A 24,423-nucleotide genomic window follows, 5' to 3' on the forward strand; every position below is an offset into this window, starting at 1 on the left:
CAGCATGCTTTGCTCCATTATATTTCACAGGGCTCGCTCCGCAGCAGTCATGCTCCATGTTCACTAGGTGGAACAAGCCCTATGAGACGTTACAGAGCAAAGCATGCTGGGTATGGCTAGAAAAACCAGCAGGAAACTGATGAAAACAGGAAGTTCCACATGTAAACAACCTGCCAGGATACAGTGACAGGGATAGGGAAGTGCCAACATAAAAAGAAAAAAAACAGATATATTGGACAAAAATATGCAGTGTTTGGGGTACTCTGGGCAAATAAAACCATTTTTATTATGAAATCGGCGAACCACTTTAATACTTTTGACCTAGCCGTAGGATGGTGACTATTTTGGACATCAGGATACTGTGATTTTTTATTTATTTTTTAATTTCCACTTTTCAAAAGCCATAACTTTTTTATTTTTCAGTCAACAAAACCCTATGAATTCTCGCAGTTTGTGAGATGAGCTGTATTTTTTAATGACACCATTTTGGGGTACATCTAATGTGTTGTATAACTTTTATAAAACCTTTGGGGGTTTTGCAGCAATGTAATAGTATGCAGCGCATAAAGAGGTTAAAGGGGTTGCCTTTGGGAAAGAGAGAGAAAGATATACCGTATTTTTCACCATAGGTTTTTGGGGAGGAAAATAAGCAAAAAAGTTTTTTTAACCAAAAGGTGTGCTGTGGGTTTGTTGGGTTTGGAACTAGGTGGTCTGTGGATGGCACTATTACTGGGGATCTGTGGATGACGGACACTGTTATGGGGGGATCTGTGGATGACGGACACTGTTATGGGGGGATCTGTGGATGACGGACACTGTTATGGGGGGATCTGTGGATGACGGACACTGTTATGGGGGGATCTGTGGATGACGGACACTGTTATGGGGGGATCTGTGGATGACGGACACTGTTATGGGGGGATCTGTGGATGACGGACACTGTTATGGGGGGATCTGTGGATGACGGACACTGTTATGGGGGGATCTGTGGATGACTGACACTGTTATGGGGGGGATCTGTGGATGACGGACACTGTTTTGGGGGGATCTGTGGATGACGGACACTGTTTTGGGGGGATCTGTGGATGACGGACACTGTTTTGGGGGGAACTGTGGATGACGGACACTGTTTTGGGGGGATCTGTGGATGACAGACACTGTTATGGGGGATCTGTGGCTTGCACTGTTACAGGGGGATCTGTGGCTGGCACTGTTATACATGTGTCATCCACAGACCCTCCCAGCCCATAACTGTGCCATCCACAGATCCCCCGCCTCTCCTGTATACTAATATAATATGTCTTATTCAATTAATAGTTATTAAATATGCCTCTTTATTCCTAATAGTACCTTAAATCCTAAGCGCTTCAGTACAATGCCGGCAGGCCGGGCGGCCGGCGCGGCGCGTCACTCACTGACGTCACTTGCCTGCGCCGCCTGCTTCATTCATAAAGTAGGCGGCGCAGGCACGTGACATCAGGGAGTTACGCTGCCGCCCGCCCGGCCTGCATTGTACGGATGCGCTTAGGATTTAAGGTACTATTAGGCATAAAGGGGCATATTTAATAACCATTAATTGAATATGACATATTATATTAGTATACCGGAGCGGCGGGGCTATAGTACAGTGACTGCACCGCCCCGCCGCTATTGCCGGCCCCAGCTCCTCCTCCCAGTCCCTCCCCAAATCCCTGCTCGCTTTACATCGCAGCTTGCGATGTAAAACTGACTGCATTCGCCGTATAAGACGCAGGGGCATTTTCCCCCCATTTTGGGGGAAGAAAAAGTGTGTCTTATACGCCGAAAAATACGGTATATAGATGCCAGTTGGCCTACAGAAGGTGCTAGATAGAGAGAGAGAGAGAGATATAGATATTGTAGATATGAGTTTAATAGAGAGACAGATAGACAGATCAGATACGAGACAGAAAGATAGACAGATACTGTAGATAGGAGACAGATAGATAGATAGCCAGCCATCAAAGCCACAAATATGTAGATAGACAACACCTCAGAGTGTATCAAATAGTTATGTCATCTCAATAGCAAGATGGATAGATAACGGGGGCGTGGCCTAACCGCCGATGTAGAGAGACGCATGGCGCTGAGCTCCTGGACAGTATCCTGTATATAATCGCTCAACCGCTTCCTACCTGTCCTCAGAGGGGACCGATCTTGTTCTGAAGCCTCCCTGAACGCTGGGGTTTACTCCGGTCTCGGCATGACTCGCCAAAAGCAGAGGGAGAAGGAGAGTAAAGACGGCGGCATGGACACGCCGATCAAACAAAATGGCGCCGTGCAGACTGCCAAGCTCTCTGATGTGGCAGCGAAGCTGGGGAAGTACGCTCGTACCCCGGCAGCCACAGCAACTGATTCGGAGCCTGAAGCTCGGATGTCCGATGAAGCTGGGGAAGCGGAGCCCCTGGAACATGCCTCGGACACGTCGGTACAAAGATTGGAGGTGGGTCCTGAGCTGCCGCCAAATGAGGCGCCCATTTCTGACCCCACTATTGCGGATGTGTATAAGATGGTGGCACAATGCAGCACAGCCCTTACGTCTTTGAATGCCAATATGGGAGGCCTTAAGGAGGAAGTTCTGCTGATAAGGCAAGATATGCGTCAGTTTAAAGAAAGAGTGGGGGAGTTGGAGGGTCGCGTCAGCGACATGGAGGATCAGCTACCACCTGTTAAAAGGGACTTACAACGTGTTATACATAACGTATCCCTACTTATATCCAAGTCTGATGACCTGGAAAACCGTCTACGACGGAATAATGTGCGATTTATTGGAATACCGGAGCGCACTGAGGGCTCGGACCCCGTCGCATTTATGGAAAAGTGGCTGGTGGACACTATTGGGAAAGAAAAGTTATCCCCATTCTTTGCAATAGAACGGGCACATCGGGTGCCATTTCGCCCGCCGCCTCCGGGGGCGCCTCCAAGACCTCTTCTAATCAAGGTCCTACATTACAGAGACCGGGACGCTATACTCAAAGCAGCCAGGGATAACCCTGATATTCAAATTGGCGATAGCCGAATTCTGTTGTTCCCGGACTTTTCTGTTGAAATACAGAAGAAGAGAGCGAAATTTTTAGATGTAAAGAAAAGATTGAGAGTACTACAGTGGCCTTACTCCATGTTGTACCCGGCGAAGCTCCGGGTGGTGGCGAATGGATCCACGCACATGTTTGAAGATCCGTCTGAGGCAAGTCAATGGCTGGACACTCATGAACATGATCGGCGCGGCAACAATACCTGATGCGACGGTGATGTTTCTGAAGGAACTGTTCTTGTTTTTCTAGTGTCTCTTATTTGACACGCCGTATTGCCAGTTATGGTATTGTGGGAGTATTTAACGTTTCTCTAAGACGGGAGGTTTTATATGCTGTCTTTTCATTGGTTCGGTCCCACACTGTATGGGTTACTATATGGCTGGGTGGGAGGTTGGGTGAGCCAATATATCGGCGCATCCAGGGTGTAGCGCATGTATAACTTAAGCGCTTGTTTCTTCACCTGTGCCTTTATTGTTCACTTAGGACGGTTAGGTTCACTTTAAATGTCTATGGTGTACCCCTGTTTATTGGGTTCATGGCTATAGGAATGCTTAGGGTAGTTTGGGGACAGTTGGGAGGGGGGAGGGTTAAGGCAGGTTTTATTTTCAGTATTGCTACTGGGGGTAGATTCAATTGGGGTTGTCGGCACCAAATTCTGCATTTGCTTATGAGATACCATGATGTCTTCCGTTAATATTGTTGCGTGGAATGTGAGAGGAATGTCTTTGGCATCTAAGCGATCGGCTATCTTCCATGCTATGAAAGATATACAGCCAGCTATTCTATGCTTATCTGAGACCCACTTGACTGCTGACAAGACATACTTAGCACATAAAGCATGGATGGGGTGTGAATTTCACTCTACATACTCCACACATGCCAGAGGTGTTAGTATCTTGGTGCATAAAGCCATTCCGTTTCATGCTCAGGAGTCATATATTGATGATGACGGACGATTTATTTGTATAGATTGTTGTATCTTCCAGTTTAGGATTATCTTAGTGGCGGTGTATGTTCCCCCTCCATATTCGGCTGAAATTATGAAGATGATTATTACCTTTACATCTAAATTTCCGTTAGTACCTATATTAATTATGGGTGATTTCAATACCTATCTTAATGGTCTTTTGGATAAATTCCATGATGGGTCGGGAACATATACTGCCGCTCCTACCTCTCTGGCGAGATTGATAGGGGAGATAGAGTTGTGTGACATATGGAGGACCAAATACCCTGATCGACGTCAATATTCATGTTACTCAGCGTCGCATAGCTCCTTGTCCAGAATAGATTTAGCAATAGGTTCCTTATCGTTAGTATCCCTAACTAAGGAGATCGTATATTTGCCCCGTAGCTTGTCTGATCATTCCCCATTAATGATTACTTTGGAGGTGGGGAGGCACTTGTGTGTTCCTAGACCCGTCTGGCGGTTAAACCCATTTTGGTTATCAATAGTGGATACAGGAACTGATATGTCTACGGCTATTACTGATTTTTTGTCTATTAATATAGGCTCAACATCAGGGGCTGTGGTGTGGGATACTCTGAAGGCGTATGTGAGAGGGTTATACATTAAGCGAATTAGTGTTAGGAAATCTAAGAGTCGTCTTCTGGACAGGGAGCTATCAGATAGAGTTACGCTTCTAGAAACAAGGTATATAGCACAACCCACTCTGACTAATGAAGCACAGTGGAAGGAAGCCCAGAAGCTTTTGAAGGAACATATACAAACCAGAGCAGACGATAAACGTTTATTCATGGCTCAGAGGTACTTTGCTGAAGGGGAAAGTGTGGGACACCTGTTAGCTACAGTGACTAAAGATGGATAGATAACAGCTAGATAGATAATTAGAATGGTGGATCGAGATGTAAGCACTATCTAGATTTGTAATTAAAATTATTTCGTGCACGGGGGAAGCTAATAGACAGCTGCCAGCAGTCACTGATACCTGGGAGGATTAGGAGAGACGCTGCTGTATGATTTCATCTGTAAAAGAGGGTTTTCATAGTCGCTATACACAGAGGAGCAGAGCTCAGTCTGTGTAATTAAACCGTAAGCTTAACTCTTCATCACTACAACTATCTAACAAACCAGGTGTATACAACAATATATGGAAATACTGCATGACGAGTTCCTAAAGGGGGCAACCAACAATCCAGAGAGGTGCACAGCGCAAAGCTTGGCATTTTGACTTTTACCTTAACTGCTGCCTAGACAGTTTTCACAGCACTGACCCAAATTATAAAATTAAAAACCCGTCCCATACTCACTGTGCACATATCGGTAAATACCACTTTACACTTATGGGTGCTTTCATGCACTTCTGCATCAAAATGTACTGATTTAAAAGAAAAAAAATAATGCATATAAATTCATATTTGTAGCTAAAAGTTTAAAGGAGTTTTCCAGAAGTACAATATTGATGACCTGTCCTAAGAATCGGTCCTCAATATCAGATCAGTACCCGGCACCCCCACCGGTCAGCTGAGTATGAGCGATGTGACCTCCTCACAGATTACCAAGTACAGCGCCCCACATTGTATAGTGGTTGGGCTTGGTACTGCAGCCCAATCACTTGATCAGGACTGAGCTGCCCATAGGCCATGTGACCAGTGAAGGTGACGTCACATGCCTGGGATGATGACGCAGTGTTCAAACAACTAATCGGTGGGAATGCCAGGAGTTGGATCCCCACCGATCTGATACCGATGACCTATTCCTAAGGATAAGCCATCAATATTTTACCCTGGGAAAACCTCTTTAAGCAGAACCCGAGACGTATAACACCTCCTAAATGTGTTACCCATGCCTATGTATGAACCGACAACCTACTGTATCCTCAAATATTCACCAGAACTAGACAGGCCAAAAATGTTGGTAATCCAGATTGAGTCACGGAGTCGATAAGGTGCAGGGGGGCATTAGAGCCGTTTAGAAAAAGCATCCCCCCATAAATATAACAGACAGCGCATTTCCTCTCCAGTTGGAAAGGGGGGGTGATAACTTGAAGAAAAGTTCTTGTACTGCCACCCTGTGGTCACCACAGTTCATACTGGAGATGACAGTAACCGGCTGTGATCGCTACCCTTTCCTTAGGCTCTTTTCACACTGCTTTCTGCAGGGCCTGGGTTCTATCTCGAAACCTACGTTTGGCATCCCTCACCCATAGGCTCCCATAAAAATATTTAAAAAATTATTATGCCGTGCTAAATACATTCTTACAGGGTGCATATATTGTGTGCCGTCAGGTCTCTGCACACTATTACTGCAGGGCACGATGACAGTCAGCGCTAATTAGCAAGTGGTTATGTTTTTCACATGCTAATTGAGTTAATGAGTTGTCACTGGGTCAAAATGCTAATTGTCGTTGGTGTAAACTACATCTGTACAAATGAACCCATATATGTGGACGATTCCCAAGAATGACACAATAACAAAATGATATTTTACTTTGAATGTAATATTATGCGCAAATAGTTTTAATGAATGTAAACTAACTAATTATAAAATGAAAATCAGACATCATATAGTAATGACAATCTCTTTCTAACAAAGCTAGAACCATCCCTGTACCTCCCATGGATCCAGAGATCTCCCCATTCATTGCTCTGCTAGATTTATATCAAGCTGACAGCTCAGGGGGATCGTCCTTTCTGCTGCAGCTCAGGGTGTGTCTCCATGCTCTCCCTATCACAGCTCAGGGGGCGTGTCTCAGCTCTTCCTATCACAGCTCAGGGGGCGTGTCTCAGCTCTCCTTATCACAGCTCAAGGGGCGTGTCTCAGCTCTTCCTATCACAGCTCAGGGGGCGTGTCTCAGCTCTCCTTATCACAGCTCAGGGGGCATACAGATAATGATCAGCCGGCACTCCGTAACGATTGGCGTGGTGCTCGCGTCCGAGATAAATCCCAAGGTAGTGGCAAAGATAGACCGGCACTCACTAGAACCAGCCCTGTACCTCACATGGATCCAGAGATCTCCACATTCATTGCTCTGCTAGATTTATATCAAGCTGACAGCTCAGGGGGATCGTCCTTTCTGCTGCAGCTCAGGGGGTGTGTCCATGCTCTCCCTATCACAGCTCAGGGGGCGTTTCTCAGCTCTCCCTATCACAGCTCAGGGGGCGTGTCTCAGCTCTCCCTATCACAGCTCAGGGGGCGTGTCTCAGCTCTCCCCATCACAGCTCAGGGGGCATGTCTCAGCTCTCCCTATCACAGCTCAGGGGGCAGTTGAAGTAGGAAACTGAGCATGTGAGGCCTTCTTAGTGAGCAGGTCAAAGAAATATAAAATAAAACTAACAGCAGGTTGATCTATCCAGATACATTTTATTAAATAACTCAGTGGCTATGCTAAATTTTTAATTACCAAACTAACAGCAGGTTGATCTATCCAGATACATTTTATTGAATAACTCAGTGGCTATGCTAAATTTTTAATTACCAAACTAACAGCAGGTGGAGCTATCCAGATACATTTTATTGAATAACTCAGTGGCTATGCTAAATTTTTAATTACATGCTGTGACGGACTGAACGGTCACTGGGGCTGCTGGAGAAGCCTGAGGGCCAGCCTCCTTCCTGCAGACTATGGACCGAGAACTGTGGAGACCCCTAAGACCTTTTGGGGTTACAAGGAACTATGAACCCTGATGTATGTGTGTAATTTATATGCCACATATTTCCTATTGCCCATTAAAAAGGCATGGTGTGGATTCAGCAACACAAAAAGGGTTAACTCTGCACTGAGACTCCCACTGATTGTGTTAGTGATGGGATTAAGATAGTTGATTATAATAGCAGCCGACTCCTAGATGAGTAGATCACCATATGATACACTCAGGAGATAATCCCATCACATGTGTCTCCACTGTCCCTATTCATTCATTATGGAGGGGGTGAAGGTGTCTGTTTGCATGTTGCGTTTGTTAATTGCGTCACAGACAATGCCATTGTGTTTGTTGAATAGGGTTAGTTTTTGTGTTTAAACTGTAAAAGATTGGCTGCTATGTCATGTCCTCAGTTCCTCAGTTCCCAACCAGGTCCACGGGGGTGGTACCCATGTTGGAAAATGTGTATATAAGTCAATGCTTGTGTGTTCAATAAAGAGTTCCTGTTTTACCCTTCATCATGTTGAGGCTTTTTGGTAACTGATCGACACTGGGGATTGCTATACGCTGAGGATTTGCTATACTCCCCGGGCTATAACTACTAGCTCTTGAAAGAGCTTGTTCCAGTTACTTGTTCCTGCATCGCTCTCTGAATGAAGAGAGGTTCACCCACTGGAGCCTGGAGCCTTGTCGTAGGTCCAGGGTGGGTAGGAGACAGCGATACCTCAACCAAGCTTCGACGGTTTGTGGGGTCTGTAGTGCTTACGGTGTCGAGCGGAGTGCTTGAAGTCCTCGGGAAGCGCTAGGAGCATCCATCGACGGAGGTACCCGGTCGGGGTGCCAGGAGATCCGTTACACATGCTATTACAAAAGAATTTAGATCCGGGTGCGGATTTGAAAACTATAGAATATTTTATGTGGGACAACCCCTTTAAAAGGTTTTTTCCCCCTGGAAACATCTCCACTCTGGTCTATAGGCTGGCACTGCCAAATTGTCCCATTCAAGTGAATGAGACCACACTTTAATACACAGAATAGCTGCCACTAAAGTACAGGCCATTCTGGTCCACGGGGCGATGTACACATGGCAGCAGTGCTCACCTGAATGCCAAAGCCTCTTCAAACAGATGGTCTGCAGGAGTGCCGAGAGTACGACCCCCCTACCACCAATCTGACATTAATGTCTTACATTAAAGGGGTTCTGCAGTTTGTCTAAACTGATCGGCGGGGTCCGACACCCGGGACCCCCGCCGATCAGCTGTTTGAGAAGGCAGCGGCACTCCAGCAGCGCCGCGGCCTTCTCACTGTTTACCGCTGGCCGAGTGACGTCACGACTTGTATCAACTGGCCTGGGCGGGGCTAAGCTCCATTCAAGGGAACGAAGCTTAGCCGCGCCCAGGCCATTGATACTAGTCATGACGTCACTGGGCCTGCGGTAAATAGTGAGAAGGCCGCGGCGCTGCTGGAGTGCCGCTGCCTTCACAAACAGCTGATCGGGGGGGGGGTCCCGGGTGTCGGACCCCCGCCGATCAGATGCTGATGATCTATCCAGAGGATAGATCATCAGTTTAAACAAAGTGCAGAACCCCTTTAACTACTTCTATACTGCCACACGACAATATACGGGCGGTAAGCACCTATCTGTAACCAGACGTATAACAGCTCCCGTGGCGCTGCAGATCGCTGTGATTTTGGTGTCATTGGACATCTGCGATCACAGTGAGGATCCTGGAAGGTGTCTCTGGGCATGTGAACCGTATGTATCAGGGATTCACAGTGAAAAAAAGCTGGCAGGGGCGCACTCAGGGTAGAACCTTGATGTGAGTGCGCCCCTTGCTGGCCATTACAGTAACTGATCTAGTCTGTGAATTAACCCCTTCCTGTCCTGACTGTTTTGATGAAGTGAAAAATAAATAAAAATGAAAATAAAAAATGAATTAAAAAAATTAAGTGAAATAAATAAAAGCAAAATAAAGAAAATAAAAAAGCTATAGCTATAGTTACTTGCTTGCTTTTACTTCATAAAAAAATTTAATAAATAAAAATATATATATTAACCCCTTAAGTACCGGGCCCATTTTTGGTTTTGCATTTAAATTTTTTCCTCCCCTATGTTCCAATAGCCATAACTTTTTTAATTTTCCATTTATATAGTCATAGGAGCACTTATTTTTTGCGGGATAGGTTGTATTTTTTAAGGGCACCATTTCATTCACCATTTCTGTTATCGGAAAATGGGTAAAAAAATAAATAAAAATCTTTCTGGGATTAAACTTAAAAAAAACCAAAAAACACAATTCCGCCAAGGTTTTTGGGGTTTTGACATCACGGCATTCACTGTGGGCTAAAAACGACATGACTGCCTTATTCTGCGGCTCAGTACAAATATTGCGATACCAAACTTGTATAGCTTTTTTGTTTTGATTTACTACTGTTAAAAACAAAAAAGAGGATACAGCACTGCCGACACTTAAAACCGGATTGTTTATTTTCATGCCAGATACAAGCAGATAAAAAATGTAACACGTTTCTATTTATTTGTTGGAAAAGGTGACTAAAAAACACAGAATCGTGTGTTCTTCTTTTTTCAGTTACGGCGTTCACAATATAGGAATTAAAAAAAATATTTTAATAGTTCAGACATTTTTGGAAGTGGCGATACCAAATATGTTTATTTTTTGTTTATATACTGTATTTTTCACCCTATAAGGTGTACTCTCCCCCCCCCCCCCAAAGTGTGTGTGGGGGGGGGGGGGGGGGGGGAGATGTCAGTGCGTCTTATGGGGCGAATACTAATGAGCACTTCCATAATGTGTTCATTAGTACAGGAGGACCGGGGAGCAGTGAATTCTGCGCTCACAGGGCTCTGTTCTCACTGCTTCCCGGTCTTCCTCGGCCGCTCGCTGTGCTTTGACTCACGCATGACGTACAGCGCGTGGCAGGAAGAAGAGCGCTGAATGACAGGAGCGGTGGCGGCATAAAAAGTAGGAGAGGTAAGTTTTTTTTTTTTGTTTTGTTTTTTATCTGATCTGAGCATGGGGGTCATTCACATGGAGGTCTGATTAGAGGGCTGATTGGGGGACCTTTTGAGGTCTGATTGGGGGTCAGTCACATGGAGATCTGATTGGGGGGACTCATTAATATGTAGGTATGATCTGAGGTCTGCTTGGGAGACTTATTAATATGTAGGTTTGATCTGAGGTCCGATTGGGGGACTTATTAACATTGGGGGTCTGAGGAAAACATTTTTTTTTCTTATTTTCCTCCTCTAAAACCTAGGTGCGTCTTATAGGGCAAAACATACAGGTATTTTTATATGTAAAATTCGGAAAGGGGGTTGATTTAAACTTTATACATTATAATGTTTATATATTTTAATGTTATTTTTTTTAAAGTTTTTTTACTTTTATAATAACTTTTAATTCCCCCAGATCTTCTGATCCCTTGTCCCACTCCAGTAATGACGTGGTTAAGGATAGGCCATCGATATTGCGATCTCAGACATCCCCTTTAATGCGTGTGTGGCTTTTCAACTAATTTTTCAATGCAGCCAAAATAAGAATGAAGTAACTAGTCTTGATTAAAGGGACTCTATCTGATTACAAAAGGGACAGTTTTTTTCCAGAACCAGCACCACTCTAGTCTATGGGTATTTAATTAAAGCAATCAACAAACTTGATTCAAGAAAAAAATAAAATCCTACCATTTTGTATAGCTCCTCTGCAGATCAAAGTGTCTCTATGGTTACAGACTACAAAAAAGCTTGTGTGTAGTCTGAAAGATAAAGTGGAAGTAACCTATGATGAAGGAACTGAATGTACACAGACTTTGTTGTCTACAAGCCTGGAGGCTCCGCGGCCTGCGTAAGATATGTATACGTAAATCAGCAGAATATTTTAAAGACAATTTGCAAGTCACCTGTTTTGGGGCCACTAAACCACTAGCATGTTTTTATGCAGCTGTGATTTAGTTTTCTAAACCTGCACAAAGCACACCCATCCAACCCCACAAAGAACAGTGAAGTAAATCAAACTCACAGAAGATGAATCCAAGACTCCTCTCCAGCGGCATTGGGCACATGCCAACTGTGCAGATGAAGCATCTCGCTTCACTGCATATGCAGTGCTCATCAGGCACATGCACAACAAAGGGAAAACCACTGCTCATCTGGCACATGCGCAGTGAAGTGAGAAGTACCATCCTCAGCTTTAGCACTGCTCATCTGTCACATGCGCAGTGAAGTGAGAAGAACCATCCTCAGCTTTAGCACTGATCATCTGTCACACGCGCAGTGAAGTAAGAAGTACCGTCCTCAGCTTTAGCATTGATCATCTGTCACATGCGCAGTGAAGTGAGAAGTACCATCCTCAGCTTTAGCACTGATCATCTGTCACATGCGCAGTGAAGTGAGAAGAACCATCCTCAGCTTTAGCACTGATCATCTGTCACATGCGCAGTGAAGTGAGAAGTACCATCCTCAGCTTTAGCACTGATCATCTGTCACATGCGCAGTGAAGTGAGAAGTACCATCCTCAGCTTTAGCATTGATCATCTGTCACATGAGCAGTGAAGTGAGAAGAACCATCCTCAGCTTTAGCACTGCTCATCTGGCACATGTGCGGTGAAGCGAGAAGTACCGTTTTTGGCTTCAAGACTGATCATCTGGTACACGAGAGGCGAAGCGAGAAGTACTGTCCTCAGTCTGTGGCACATGAGTAGTCTGCTATCCGAGGCCGATACCACTACAGGGATGGAAGACTGGGTGGGCGCTTACACCAGGAGTAAAGGTGCTCGCGATAGGTCCTCTGAGTGACGTCGGTGATGCTAGGAGGAAACTTTGGAATGCGGGGCGGTGCTGGGCTCCTTCAGAATGGGTGCAGCTGGGCTCCGGAGACGCTAGGAACAGCCCCTTGGGTAATTTGCATATTGAGTTTCAAAGCGGAAGAAAACGCTTCAGTTTGGTCCCCATTCATTGTCAATGCTGACAAAACTGAACGAAACGGAATGCACCAAAATGCATTCCGTTCCGTTTGTCTGCATCCCCATCGCGGACAGAATAACGCTGCAAGCAGCGTTTTTCTTTCCGCGATGTGATGCGGAGCAAGACGGATCCGTCCTGACACACAATGTAAGTCAATGGGGACGGATCCGTTTTCTCTGACACTGGGTATGTTAAAGATAATACAACTAGATCCGTTCATGGCGTATGCATGCGGTTGTATTATTGTAACAGAAGCGTTTTTGCAGATCCATGACGGATTCTGCAAAAAAGTCTAATGTGAAAGTAGCCTAAGGCGTATTTCTGGCGCAGATTGTAACGCAAAGACTGTTTGCGCCCCAATCTGCGACTTCTCCCCACTCACGCCAGGTCTAAAAAAAGTTGGCGTGTCATGGGCGGGGATGGACCTACAGGCCCGTCTCATTCACCATATTCTACGCCTGTTTTAGGCATGAAAAATAGTCTAAATGTAAGAAAGCAAGGAAGCTGGCTGACATTTAGACTGGCGCTGGTTGCGCCAAAGTTATGTAGAGGCAGACGCCTCTTCATAAATTCGGCAGCTCCAGCGCAGGGCCTTATTAAGACCGCCGTTTTTTGGATTTTGCTCCATTTCAGATGAGGATCCAGAAAACATCAGGATATTGATAAAACTGCCCCGTGTATGACCAGCTTGAGTCACTGACCTTTGGTGTTGGATCTGACAAAGGATAATATGACGGCTTCTTTCTCTCTTCCTTGAAAGCCATCAACAGATTTGATTTCTAGATCTGGATATCTGGGCCGGAGACACTGTCTGAGCAATTCCACCTGGAAACAAGAAAAAGGGAATCGGTCAGAATGTCTGAAAAATAAAACCGTGCTTCTGTCCATTCAGTCCTACACGTCGACTACATACAGCTCTGATTTTACTAATATTATGTCAGCACTGCAACCATCAGCTCCAGCCTTATTCAATGTAAATCAAGAAACACGGTCCACTGTGCGGCACTGAACAGCATGGTGGATGAGAGGTTAGCACTGTTGTCTTGCAGGTTGTGAATTAAAATCTGACCGAGGCGCCCCTGCCAATCAGCCGCCCTCACATATGAGCGCTGCAACCTCTTGATAGTATACCAAGCACAGCGCCAGACATTATATAGTGGTTGTGCTTGGTACTGCAGATCAATCCCATTCACTTCAATGGGACTGAGCTGCACGAGGGTCAAGTGACCAATGGACATGACGTCACAGGCCCAGGAAGGGGGCTGCAGCCACCTCTAACAGCTGATCGGTGAGGGGCCCAGGAGTCGGATTCTCTCCAATCCTGACGACAGGACATCAATATGTAAGCCCTAAAAGACCCCTTTAATGTAATACTTGAATGAATGCCGACCCTACAAGGGCACCTGGAAATATTCCTCCTCACCTGAAGATTGTACGGCGCTATAACCGCAATATCACGGGCTTTCATGCCAGCGTTGGTCAGCGCCTGAACGTGTAGATCCACCAGACGCACCTCACCTGGAAGAAACAGAAGCAACTCTATGAAGACTGGCAAGTAAATGACAGTCCAAATGCTATGAATTCTGCTCCATGTACATTATATGACCTCTATTGTCAGAGCAGGGGATAAAAAATAAAATAAAATAAAACAATTCACTTTAAAGACGACGTTCATAAGGTGGGACTTTGACACAGTTAAAATACGACCCGTAGACTGCAACACAAATTGCTGCAGTTTCTGCCGCGGTTATTCACTCTGAATGCTGTGGACGGGCTTGCGGCTCAGCTCCACTGAATGGCGCTAAACCATGAGCAGACACCCGCTACGGTATAGCTGTGCCTGCTTGCCGCTGTTGCAGCTTTTAAGGGTAGGCAAACACCATGCGGTACCCCAGGGGCGGTCTGGGAACTTAAAGTGGCCCTGGAAGGAAAAAAAAACAACCTAAAAGTGGCCCCATGTTGTAGGTGGGTCCAAACTGACAGAAGGCAGGTCAACACAGGTAGGCAGAGGCAGCAATACCATAGTGCAGAACAGTATACCACCGCAGCACAACCAAATACAAAATACTGCCACCTGTGCCACAGTCTTCAACTGTATCTCCATCCTGAGGGCAGAAATACAGTTGAATTCGGGGTGGCACCTGCCGCCACTGGCCAGGTGCATAGGAGAGAATCAGATCATTATGTACTCAGCTGGTGGCCATGAGAAGAGCTTGGGTGCTCCCCCCAAGGCATCGGCCCACCGGAAAAGTTTCCTTTAGGGTCTATGGCCTGTCCGCCCCTGCTGTACCCTTACTATGCAAAGAAAAATTCTTACTTCCTCTGGCAGACTGATCACTTTACAATAAGGCAGTTTTGATACACGGTGCTATTTGGGGACAGTGATATCCGTTGGGCAGGATACATTTATCTAAGTGGCACAACCCCTTTAAATGCCGGTCATGTTGCATTGTGTATACTCAAGGATAGACTGTACAAGCCTGGTCCTGTGACATGGGTACAGTGATAGCGTACTGCCTTACATTACCTGGATTGCCCTTGGACTGCTCATCTTCAATGTCTATCTCGAACAGTCCGCAGTGGGCAGTATCGATCAGCAGTAAGGGAATACTAGTCTCTTCCGTCACTGCCACCCCTGGTAAATCCCTACAATAGGGAGCAGAAAACACATCCAATAAGCGACATTTTCTGTACTGTTCAGGTCTGAAAGCACCGGTACCTAGTACACTGAGGAGAGCAATGCAATCGCCCATAAGTGTAACAAATGGAGGGTACAAAGAGCTGATCCATGAACTGCATTTCTGAAAACAATGATGATTATGGGTTACGATGTCCAATTTGCAGCTGCATGGACAGATCTACCTATAGGCACAATAGGCCGGTGCCAAAAGGCAGCTCTGGGGGTAAGGGCATACTGTAGTGGATGGAACTGGTTACTGCAGTGCTGCTCCCAGTCACTTCAATAGGAGCAGCACTGCAGTGACGGAGCTGTGGACGGCACTACCTAAAGAACAGCACCTCCACCGACCAGAACCTGAGGATAGGCCATCAACCGTAAAATCCCGGACAACCCCTTTAATTACTTTTAGCTTAGGGGTCAGACAACCCCTTTAAAGGCAAAACACGACAAAGGCTATACGTACCCTCAGAAAAAAATAATCTAAGTATCTATAATGGAAAATTAAACTGGTTCTTCGGGCTCTCCTATCCTCTGGATAGGTCATCAATATCAGATTGCGGAGGGTCCGACACCCGGCACTTCCGCCCAGAGCTGTATGAGGAGACGGTGCACGCAGTGCTCATGTGCCGTCTCCCTTCTCTCTTCCTGCTGCAGTCTATGGCTGTCGGACCCCCGCCAATCTGATATTGATGACCTATCCTGAGCATAGGTCATCGATATAGAAGAGTCCGGAGAACCCCTTGATGTGGGGGCACTTAGAGAACACCCTTAGGAGTAGCCCCAGGTCACATCTGTTCAACTGACAAAGTGAATCCACATCCGATTTGTAACAAACACCCCTTTCAGATAAAGCCCCCAAAACAGGTAAGCTAGGCACAGCGGAGTATGCTTTTTGGCGCACCTGTTGCTGTCACATTCTGTGCCATAAAGGCGCCAAATGTTGGCCCATTTTACGAGGTCTAGGCACAAATCACATTACCGCATTTTCTTTATACATTAGAGTGTTATACTGAACTACAATCGGCAGGAAACGACTCCCTATATTGTAATTCTACATGATTTACTGTATGCGCTTCCACACATTTAGCCAATTACCACTGTAATTCACACTTGACTCACTTGAGTAAATGATGGGCAACAGAAGAATGTGATTCCAGCTTCCCACTGTAAAGTGCACGTGACGCCCACTGCATTATACGGTCGTGCATGCGATACTGCACGGTCAGCATTCTCACCACTCGGTCTCCATACTTCTCTATTACACGTTCCATTAGACTCCGGGACAGACCCTTAGCTGCAGCCCTGGAGAGGACAGAAGAACAGTGTGAGCTTGTACGACATGCAATCGACAGTACGTGCAATCCCCATGGCGAGCTGGCGGCTGGAAAATGGCTCTGACTTAGCTACTTTCATATATATCTCATCATTTCCGCTGCTTGGTTTATGTTCAGACCTACTGACCTAGACAGAAAATATCCAGACTTTACAAGGTAAAAAAGAATTAAACAAAGAACAAAAAAGTACAACGCTAAATAAAGTAGATGACCAAAATCAATACTAAATAAAATACACAAAAATCATTGCAGAATTTTACCTCCTTTAAATGGTTTTTGTCAGGAAAAACCAACTATTAAATGAAGGCCCCTAGCGTGCATCGCCTACTGAAAGATTCATTTCTTACCGTACCTGCTCCCTGCCGCTTGCGTCCTGTGCGCCGGATCCTGTTCCTCCATGTTTGGTCCCCATCTTGTTTTCTTCCCGGTGATGTGCAATGCACAGCCAATGACTGGCTTCAGCGGTGCCATGTCCCCAAGCAACATGACATCACTGAAGCCAGCCATTGGCTGCAGTGGCGCAGGTGATGATGGCCATTCGCCAGCAGGAAGAACAGAATTCGGGAACTGGAAGATGGGCTTGCTTAATCTCACCTTGCAGTTCGATCGGAGAGAATCGAATAGATTCAGGAGAATAAAGGTGTTTTCCAGGAATTCTTCACTATTTTCCTATGACGTAATTAAAGACTGATATTTACCTTCTCCTTGCAGGAAGATGGGCGAACTGGAGCCAGACCACAGAACTGTAGCAGTAGGGAGGAGCAGGTAAGAATGAGTCTTATTAGGTCACACATGCTAGGGGCCGTAAGTAAATAGTGAAGAATTCCCAGAAAACTCCTTTCAGCCACAAATGTAGAAAAAAATACCTTACACTATAGGGTGAGGCATCACAGCACCCATGGGAGAGGGGAGGGGGGGGGGGGGGGTTAGAGACGCAGCAATCCAACAGCACAATTGCTTCTAGACTAAGCCCCATTGGCTCTGGATCACACCACCTCACAGATACAGCGCCCACCAGAGACTCAGGCGCCTAATAGCACCCTTCATGCTAGACTAAGCCTCCTTGACCCTGAGCCACATCAACCCACAGGTAGAGTAACCGCTAGTAACCCAGCAGCCCAACAGCAAGTCCCCCTGCTTCTAGACTAAGCCCTCTTGGCTCTGGGCCAAATCAACCCACAGGTGCAGCACCCGCTAGAAACCCAGAAGCCCAACAGCAGCCTTGCTGCTAGACTAAGCCCTCTTGGCTCTGGGCCACATCAACCCACAGGTACAGCACCCACTAGAAACCCAGCAGCCCAACAGCACCCTTGCTGCTAGACTAAGCGCGCTTGGCTCTGGACCCCAGCACGAAATCAACAAAACTAGTGAAGATGGCAAGTGGGCTTCTACACTTTGCTCAAAATGCTTACTAAGAACCTCTAGATCCGTTTTATACATTTCATGCAGCAGCAATAGATGTATAACACAGAAATAGATGTACACATTGGAGGTGCACACCATGTATTTTTGGACGTGGGGTCCAACCCTGCATGGTCTGTGGGATTTCACCAAGAAAATACAACAGGTTGACAAACTGTGTGGACAACTCTATTTCTTGTTCAGTCTTATCACTTATTTCTAGGTTCAGCATTCCTTTGAAGACCAAGTCTTACCTGGCTGATAATAGGGAACACTACATTGCAATCAAAAGCAAAGCAACTATACAAGACAGACATTAGTTTTAGCGTCCCTTTAATAGATCAGACTTTAGCGTCCCTTTAATAGATACCAGAAAAGCGAAACTCTCTCTTTAGGGCTCGGACATATTGAGAAGATCACACTGACAAAGCACGTAGCCTTCTTACTTGTGTGAGATGATGGTGGGTGGGAGCTGCTTGTGATCACCGGCCAGGATACACTTTTTCGCCTGCAGCAGCGCGATCCAGCAGCTCGCTTCTAACGCCTGAGCGCACTCATCAATCATGACCAGGTCAAAGTAATTCTCAGGAAGCAGCTTCAGAGGACCATCCGGGGTAGCACCTGGCACGGGGTAGAAGTTGGATACAGATCGATGAGCTTACGAAGCTGTAATTTTGCAATGAGCAATTATTGGTAATTGGCACGGAGAATACACTCTTCTAAATGAATTGGCGAGTGGGCACGGCACGGAGCCAAAATTCTGAGATCATTAGACAATCTGTTTGGCGGAGATTAGGTTGAAATTTGCAGCCTGGAAGCCAAACGGGGTCCAAAACCTTGTCAAGAGGACATCAGTCATGTGTAAGGACTTAGCTGAGAGAACGTACTGCCCTATAGTCGACCGTTCTCATCAGCGTCTTTCACAGTTGCAGAAAGCAGCACCGATTATCAGATATTTCATTTTATGGAGTCCTTCATCCCAAATCTACGCCTCCGTCATAGGTCTAGCATGAGACACAGTCAATCAATAAAGCTATTCCCTGGCCTCCCATGGCACTCCAGCTCCTCTTGACCGTCCATGACCATGGTTACTAAAGCACTTATCTAATATACCTACAGCCACTGCAAACACAACACGAAGACACACTAACAGCATAAAGCACCTGCGCCTCACTGCGAAGCAGAAACTGTCCCCTCTCCTGACATGTCTGCTTTAGTAAATAATTGTATTCCACATGACGTGCCAATTCTGGGGCATCTTATAACTGTATATTATGCTATTCCTCTATTATTCCTGATAGAAGCTTATGAATACAGGTATAACGCACAGTCTGACATTGTCAGGGTCAGATTGGTCATAGACCCTACAGAGAAAATTCTGGTTGGTCGATGCCAGGGGTCCACCCGAGCCCTCCACACGGCCGCTGGATAAAGACATGACTATGTGAAGCAGATCATGATGAGTACAGGAGTAAACAGACAGTTGTAGCAGTAAACTGTACTAGCAGTTACAGATAAGGCTACTTTTACACTCGCGTTTGGTGTGGATCCGTCATGGACGGATCCGTTCAGATAATACAACTGCCTGTATCCGTTCAGAACAGATCCATTTGTATTATCTTTAACATAGCCAAGACGGAGTTCATGATGGATCAGTCATTGCTAAGATAATACGTCATTGTAAGATAACACAACTGGATCCGTTCACGACGGATGCAGACGGTTGTATTATCAGTAACGGAAGCGTCTTTGCTGATGCATGCCGGATCAGGAAAAAATGCAGGTGTGAAAGTAGCCTTAAGCTACCTGCAAACGTTGCAAATTACGAGCGGTTATTCCATACAAATTCTCATTTTTCAGTACCGATAAAGTGGATGAGATTAGACAAACCTCATGTAGACTTAGGCCTCTTGCCCACGACCATATGCCCTCCAAGATATACGGTCTGTGAGCGGGCCATATGTCCCGGAGTGGCATTGATTGTGCGCACAGCATCATAGATTACAATGATGCTGTGCACGTCTCGGAGGGTATACGGTCGTGGGCAAGATGCTTTCAGGTGTAAAAAATGGTCTAAATGTAAGACAGCAAGGATAGCATAGGCCCCCATTATCTTACAGGTGCGGGTCCCATGTGCAGTGCGCCCTCCACCACTTTTCTCGATTTAGGTCGGACCCGCACCTATAAGACAATGGGGGCATATCGCTAGGATATGCCCCCATTGTCTGTGATGAGTCAACCCCTTTAATGTCATTTTCACTAGGAAAATCAACAGGAAAATTATCGGAGAGGAGAGTTTGTAGAAACGCTGGTTCCTGATAACTGGCCAGTGTAAACGTGCTGGCAATCACCCGCCGACACAGCAAATACTCGTTTAACGGGGGATTGTGTATTTTGGACAGCATCTAAAAGTCCTTGTTTCTTGTCAGCTGCCCACAAACTATGAATTGGTATGGGGATGAATAATCACAGTAGTGATCGCTTGTCCCCATACATAGTAATTACGGCACATAATGCAGCTTTCACTTCTGGTCAAGGGTAACTAAAAACTGACGTTTGCTCTTGATAAGGGTAATTGCAGCGCTCATACGTGCACATATATATTGGCCGCTGTCAGACATCTAGCAGAAAAGTAAATATGCAACAGATTTAATTGCAAATTCCATGTTGAATCTGCTGCACAATCTGCTTGTATTACACCCGGACCAGATTACATAAGGGACGGGGCTACTTCACTGTGTTCACATCCACCTTACTGTGACTGTAAAGGGGTACATGTAATCCCTAGACTCCCAAAGGAGTTTTCATATTTGTGTTTTCATTTTTCCTTCCGGCCTTTCTGGAGCCATAACTTTTTTTATTTTTCCAAATGGGCGGGGGGATGAAAAAAAAGAATAATAAATCAATTACGCTACAGTTTTACAGGTTTGGTCTCTACGGTGTTCCCTATGAGGTAAAAATGACCGTTCATTCTCTGGGTCAGTACTATTACGATGATAACACATTTATATAGTTTTCTTGTGTTTTAATACAGAAAAAATAAAAACATTTTTCTTTTCATCACCATGTTCTGACCATGTCTATGGAGCTGAGTAGGGGCTCATTTTTTGCACACCATTTTAGAGCGCGTGTGACTTTTTAATTACATTTTCTTTGGTAAGTGAAAAAATAAAAATAGGTGAATGGCCAGTTTGATATTTTTCCATTCGACGTATGAGATAAATATTTTTATATGTTAACAGTTCAGGCATTTTGGGACACGGCAATGCCCATAATGTTTATGTTTTTTATTGTTTGTTTTTATTTTAATTCTGGGGAAAAGGAATGATTAAAATTTTTATATATATATTTTTTTTATGTAAAAAAAAATTTTTTTTTAGCCCCCCCCCCCAGGAGGCTAGAACATGTTCTTCACATCGCTTAGCTATATCGCTTTTAGCTTACACTGTAGTTCAATAGAACTACAATCTAGGCTCCATTTCCTATTACAACAATGTTGGAAGTCAACATAAGTTTGATACAAGTTGATACACTTTGATGGACTTGGATGTGTTGATGGGGGAGCTATGGACTACTGACACCCTGGTGTAAATAGCAATGTCAATAGGCCTAACATCTGAATAAGCCTGAACATCTTGTTTTCATCCTGTCGTAAACAGCATCTGAATAAGACTGAACAGTTTGCTATTTCTTGTCGTAAAAGCTGCAACAATAGCAATGTGAATAAGCTTGACATCTGACTGATAAGAATGGAAATGAGATAGGGTTCCTGTTTCCCCTGTCCTGATGACTTGAAACCAGCCCCTGCGGTGTTATACACAATGGACTGCGCATTTGTAATGGTGTAGGCATCCTGTCAGGCCCTAAAAGGTCTGATTCTCAAGGAAGTGTGGACGGACAGCTGTTGACATAGCTGAAACAATATGCCATGCCTCAGGCCCAAGGCAAACTAAAAGGACACCAGCGCCATCCGCAGGAAGGTGGCAGTTACTGCATCAATATGAAGGAGTGGACTCAGATCAGATTACTGCAAGTTCATTGGACGAATGTTAATGAAGGAGGCCGGAAGATACTGGAGTAAGGGGTGGAATTGTGGGCGTGAATGTGGTTCGATTTGATATATAATATACACTAGATTAATGGTTAGTTAGTTAGATATGTATTGATTGTTAGGAAGCTAGTACTAGTATGTTTATATTCTTTTCAAGTATAGGACATTGAAGGAAGGTTTGCTTTATACTCTGTTATCCATTTATCTTGTAACCTTTTACCTTACTTTTATTAATTAAATAAGCCATTGCTTAAATCCGGATTCCTCATCTTTCAAAGACATACAAGGATAGTCAGCAGAAACCCTTGGATACAACATTTGGCAGTACACTGGGCAGTGATAGCGACAGAACACATAGTGGGGTTTGCCAAGATCATCATACAAACACCTCACACTCCCATCAAGATGCTCTTGGAGCGGACGCTCAGTGGAGTGTCATCTCAAAGGGTAGCCAGATGGCTGGTAGATCTGACACCAAGGAACATCACTGTAGCACACAGTACCACCTATGTGCTGCCACAACTGATGCAATACGAAGGTGAGAAACATGATTGTGGAGAGGTGCATAGGACTAAGACACAGGAAGTATTCAAATTGACAGCAGGAAAGGCAGATCTGAAAATTTGGGTGGATGGATCTAGGTATTGGGAAGAGGGACAGTTTCACACAGGGTACGCCATGTGGTGTCCACAAACCAATGAACGAATTCTCATTAAGTGCCCAAGGAATTTCTCCGCTCAAAGAGCAGAATTGGAAGCGGTAAGAGAAGCCATTTTTCACTTTCAATCAGGCCCAATTGCTATCTTTTCCGACAGTGCCTATGTTACTAGATCACTAACTGAGTACATGCCTTTGTGGCATACAAGAGGATTTAGTGATGCATCAGGGAAGACACTTGCACATGGTTCAGTGTTGAAGGGCATTTGGGACAAAGCCTGTTTAGAACCACAAAGAGTAGCAATAATAAAGGTGAAGGCACATCAGAAGGGCATTGATGAAATTGCGGTTGGCAACAATGAGGTGGACAAACTAGCCAAAGAGGCAGCTGTCATGGGGGCCAGGTGGACTCCCTATGATATTGAGGGAAGACAGGCCTGGAATGAACATGACAGTGAGGACGGAGACAAAATGGATCTTAAACTTGAATGCCTGCCTGTGGTTAAATCACCAACACCGTGCTTAGCAACAGAGCAGGATAAAGACTCTAATTTACAGCAAATCAAATGCTCCATTAGGGAAAAGACAGCACAGAAGCCCCAATATTACAATATCCAGGATAATTTGTTGCTCAGAGAAACCCCAGACGGCCCTAGATTTGTGGTACCTTGTCAGTATCAAAAGGACATTGCCAAAGAGAACCATAGGCTGACAGGGCATATGGGTACTGAGGGTACTTTAAAGTTTATTCAAACAAAATATTGGTGGGTAGACATGAAAGACACTGTTGTGAGGATTATACAAGAATGTTTAATCTGTGCACAAATGAATCCAAGGCCAAAAGGACAAAGGCCTGTGCTGTCCAGGATACCGTTGGCAGAAGGACCATGGGAAAGGCTACAAATTGACTTTGTTGGCCCTTTACCCAGCGCTCCTGGAGGGTATCGTTACTTGCTAGTGGTGATTGATGTGTTTTCTAAATGGGTGGAAGCCTTACCCATGAGGAAAGACACTGCAATAGCAACAGCAAAAGCCCTATGGAGGGAAGTCATCTCAAGATGGGGATTCCCTAAGACCATAGAGTCAGACCGAGGCACACACTTCACAGGAAAGATTATGACAGGCATGTGTGAGATGTTAAATGTTGAGCAAAAATTTCACGTGCCATATCATCCCCAATCGTCAGGAATGGTAGAAAGAATGAACAGAACCCTAAAGGAAAGACTTAAAAAAATGGTACTACAATCTGGAAATAACTGGTTGTGTCATTTACCCACAATTCTAATGGCAATACGGGGTACAGAGGCAAGAGGCACTTCAATCACCCCATATCAATTAATGACTGGTAGAATTATGAACCTGTGCCACCCTGCAGACCCAAAGCTTAGTACACCAATGAGGGACAGTGTTGAAAAGGAAAAATTCCTTGCACAGTTGCAAGACCAGGTGCAAAAATATCTATACTTTGCGGCCAGCAATATGGCGCCAAAGGCAAAAGAGGAACCTGGCAGGCCACCAATTAAACTAGAAGTAGGAGACAGGGTGATGGTAAAGAACTTTGTGCCTAAGTCTTCATGGGATGCTAATTGGATGGGCCCATTCCTGGTAACAGTAAGATTGAGCGATCAGGTTGTAAAGGTCAAACGGGTGGACAACAAGAA

The 24,423-nt window shown here is 45.2% G+C and overlaps 1 protein-coding gene across 1 annotated transcript in view; it reads right to left on the reverse strand.

The window, feature by feature from the left end:
* The window catches only part of IGHMBP2 (immunoglobulin mu DNA binding protein 2), a 62,902-nt gene that overhangs the window by 12,919 nt on the left and 25,560 nt on the right, over positions 1–24,423 (reverse strand). The window contains exons 8-12 of the mRNA XM_044269941.1: positions 18,501–18,675; positions 16,439–16,621; positions 15,167–15,285; positions 14,063–14,157; positions 13,341–13,464 (exon numbers count right to left, since the gene is read on the reverse strand). Of these exons, the coding sequence (XP_044125876.1) occupies positions 13,341–13,464; positions 14,063–14,157; positions 15,167–15,285; positions 16,439–16,621; positions 18,501–18,675 (696 nt within the window). The remainder of the gene's footprint in view (positions 1–13,340; positions 13,465–14,062; positions 14,158–15,166; positions 15,286–16,438; positions 16,622–18,500; positions 18,676–24,423) is intronic.

Source organism: Bufo gargarizans, chromosome 10 (assembly GCF_014858855.1).
Source record: "Bufo gargarizans isolate SCDJY-AF-19 chromosome 10, ASM1485885v1, whole genome shotgun sequence".
Lineage (NCBI taxonomy): Eukaryota > Metazoa > Chordata > Amphibia > Anura > Bufonidae > Bufo > Bufo gargarizans.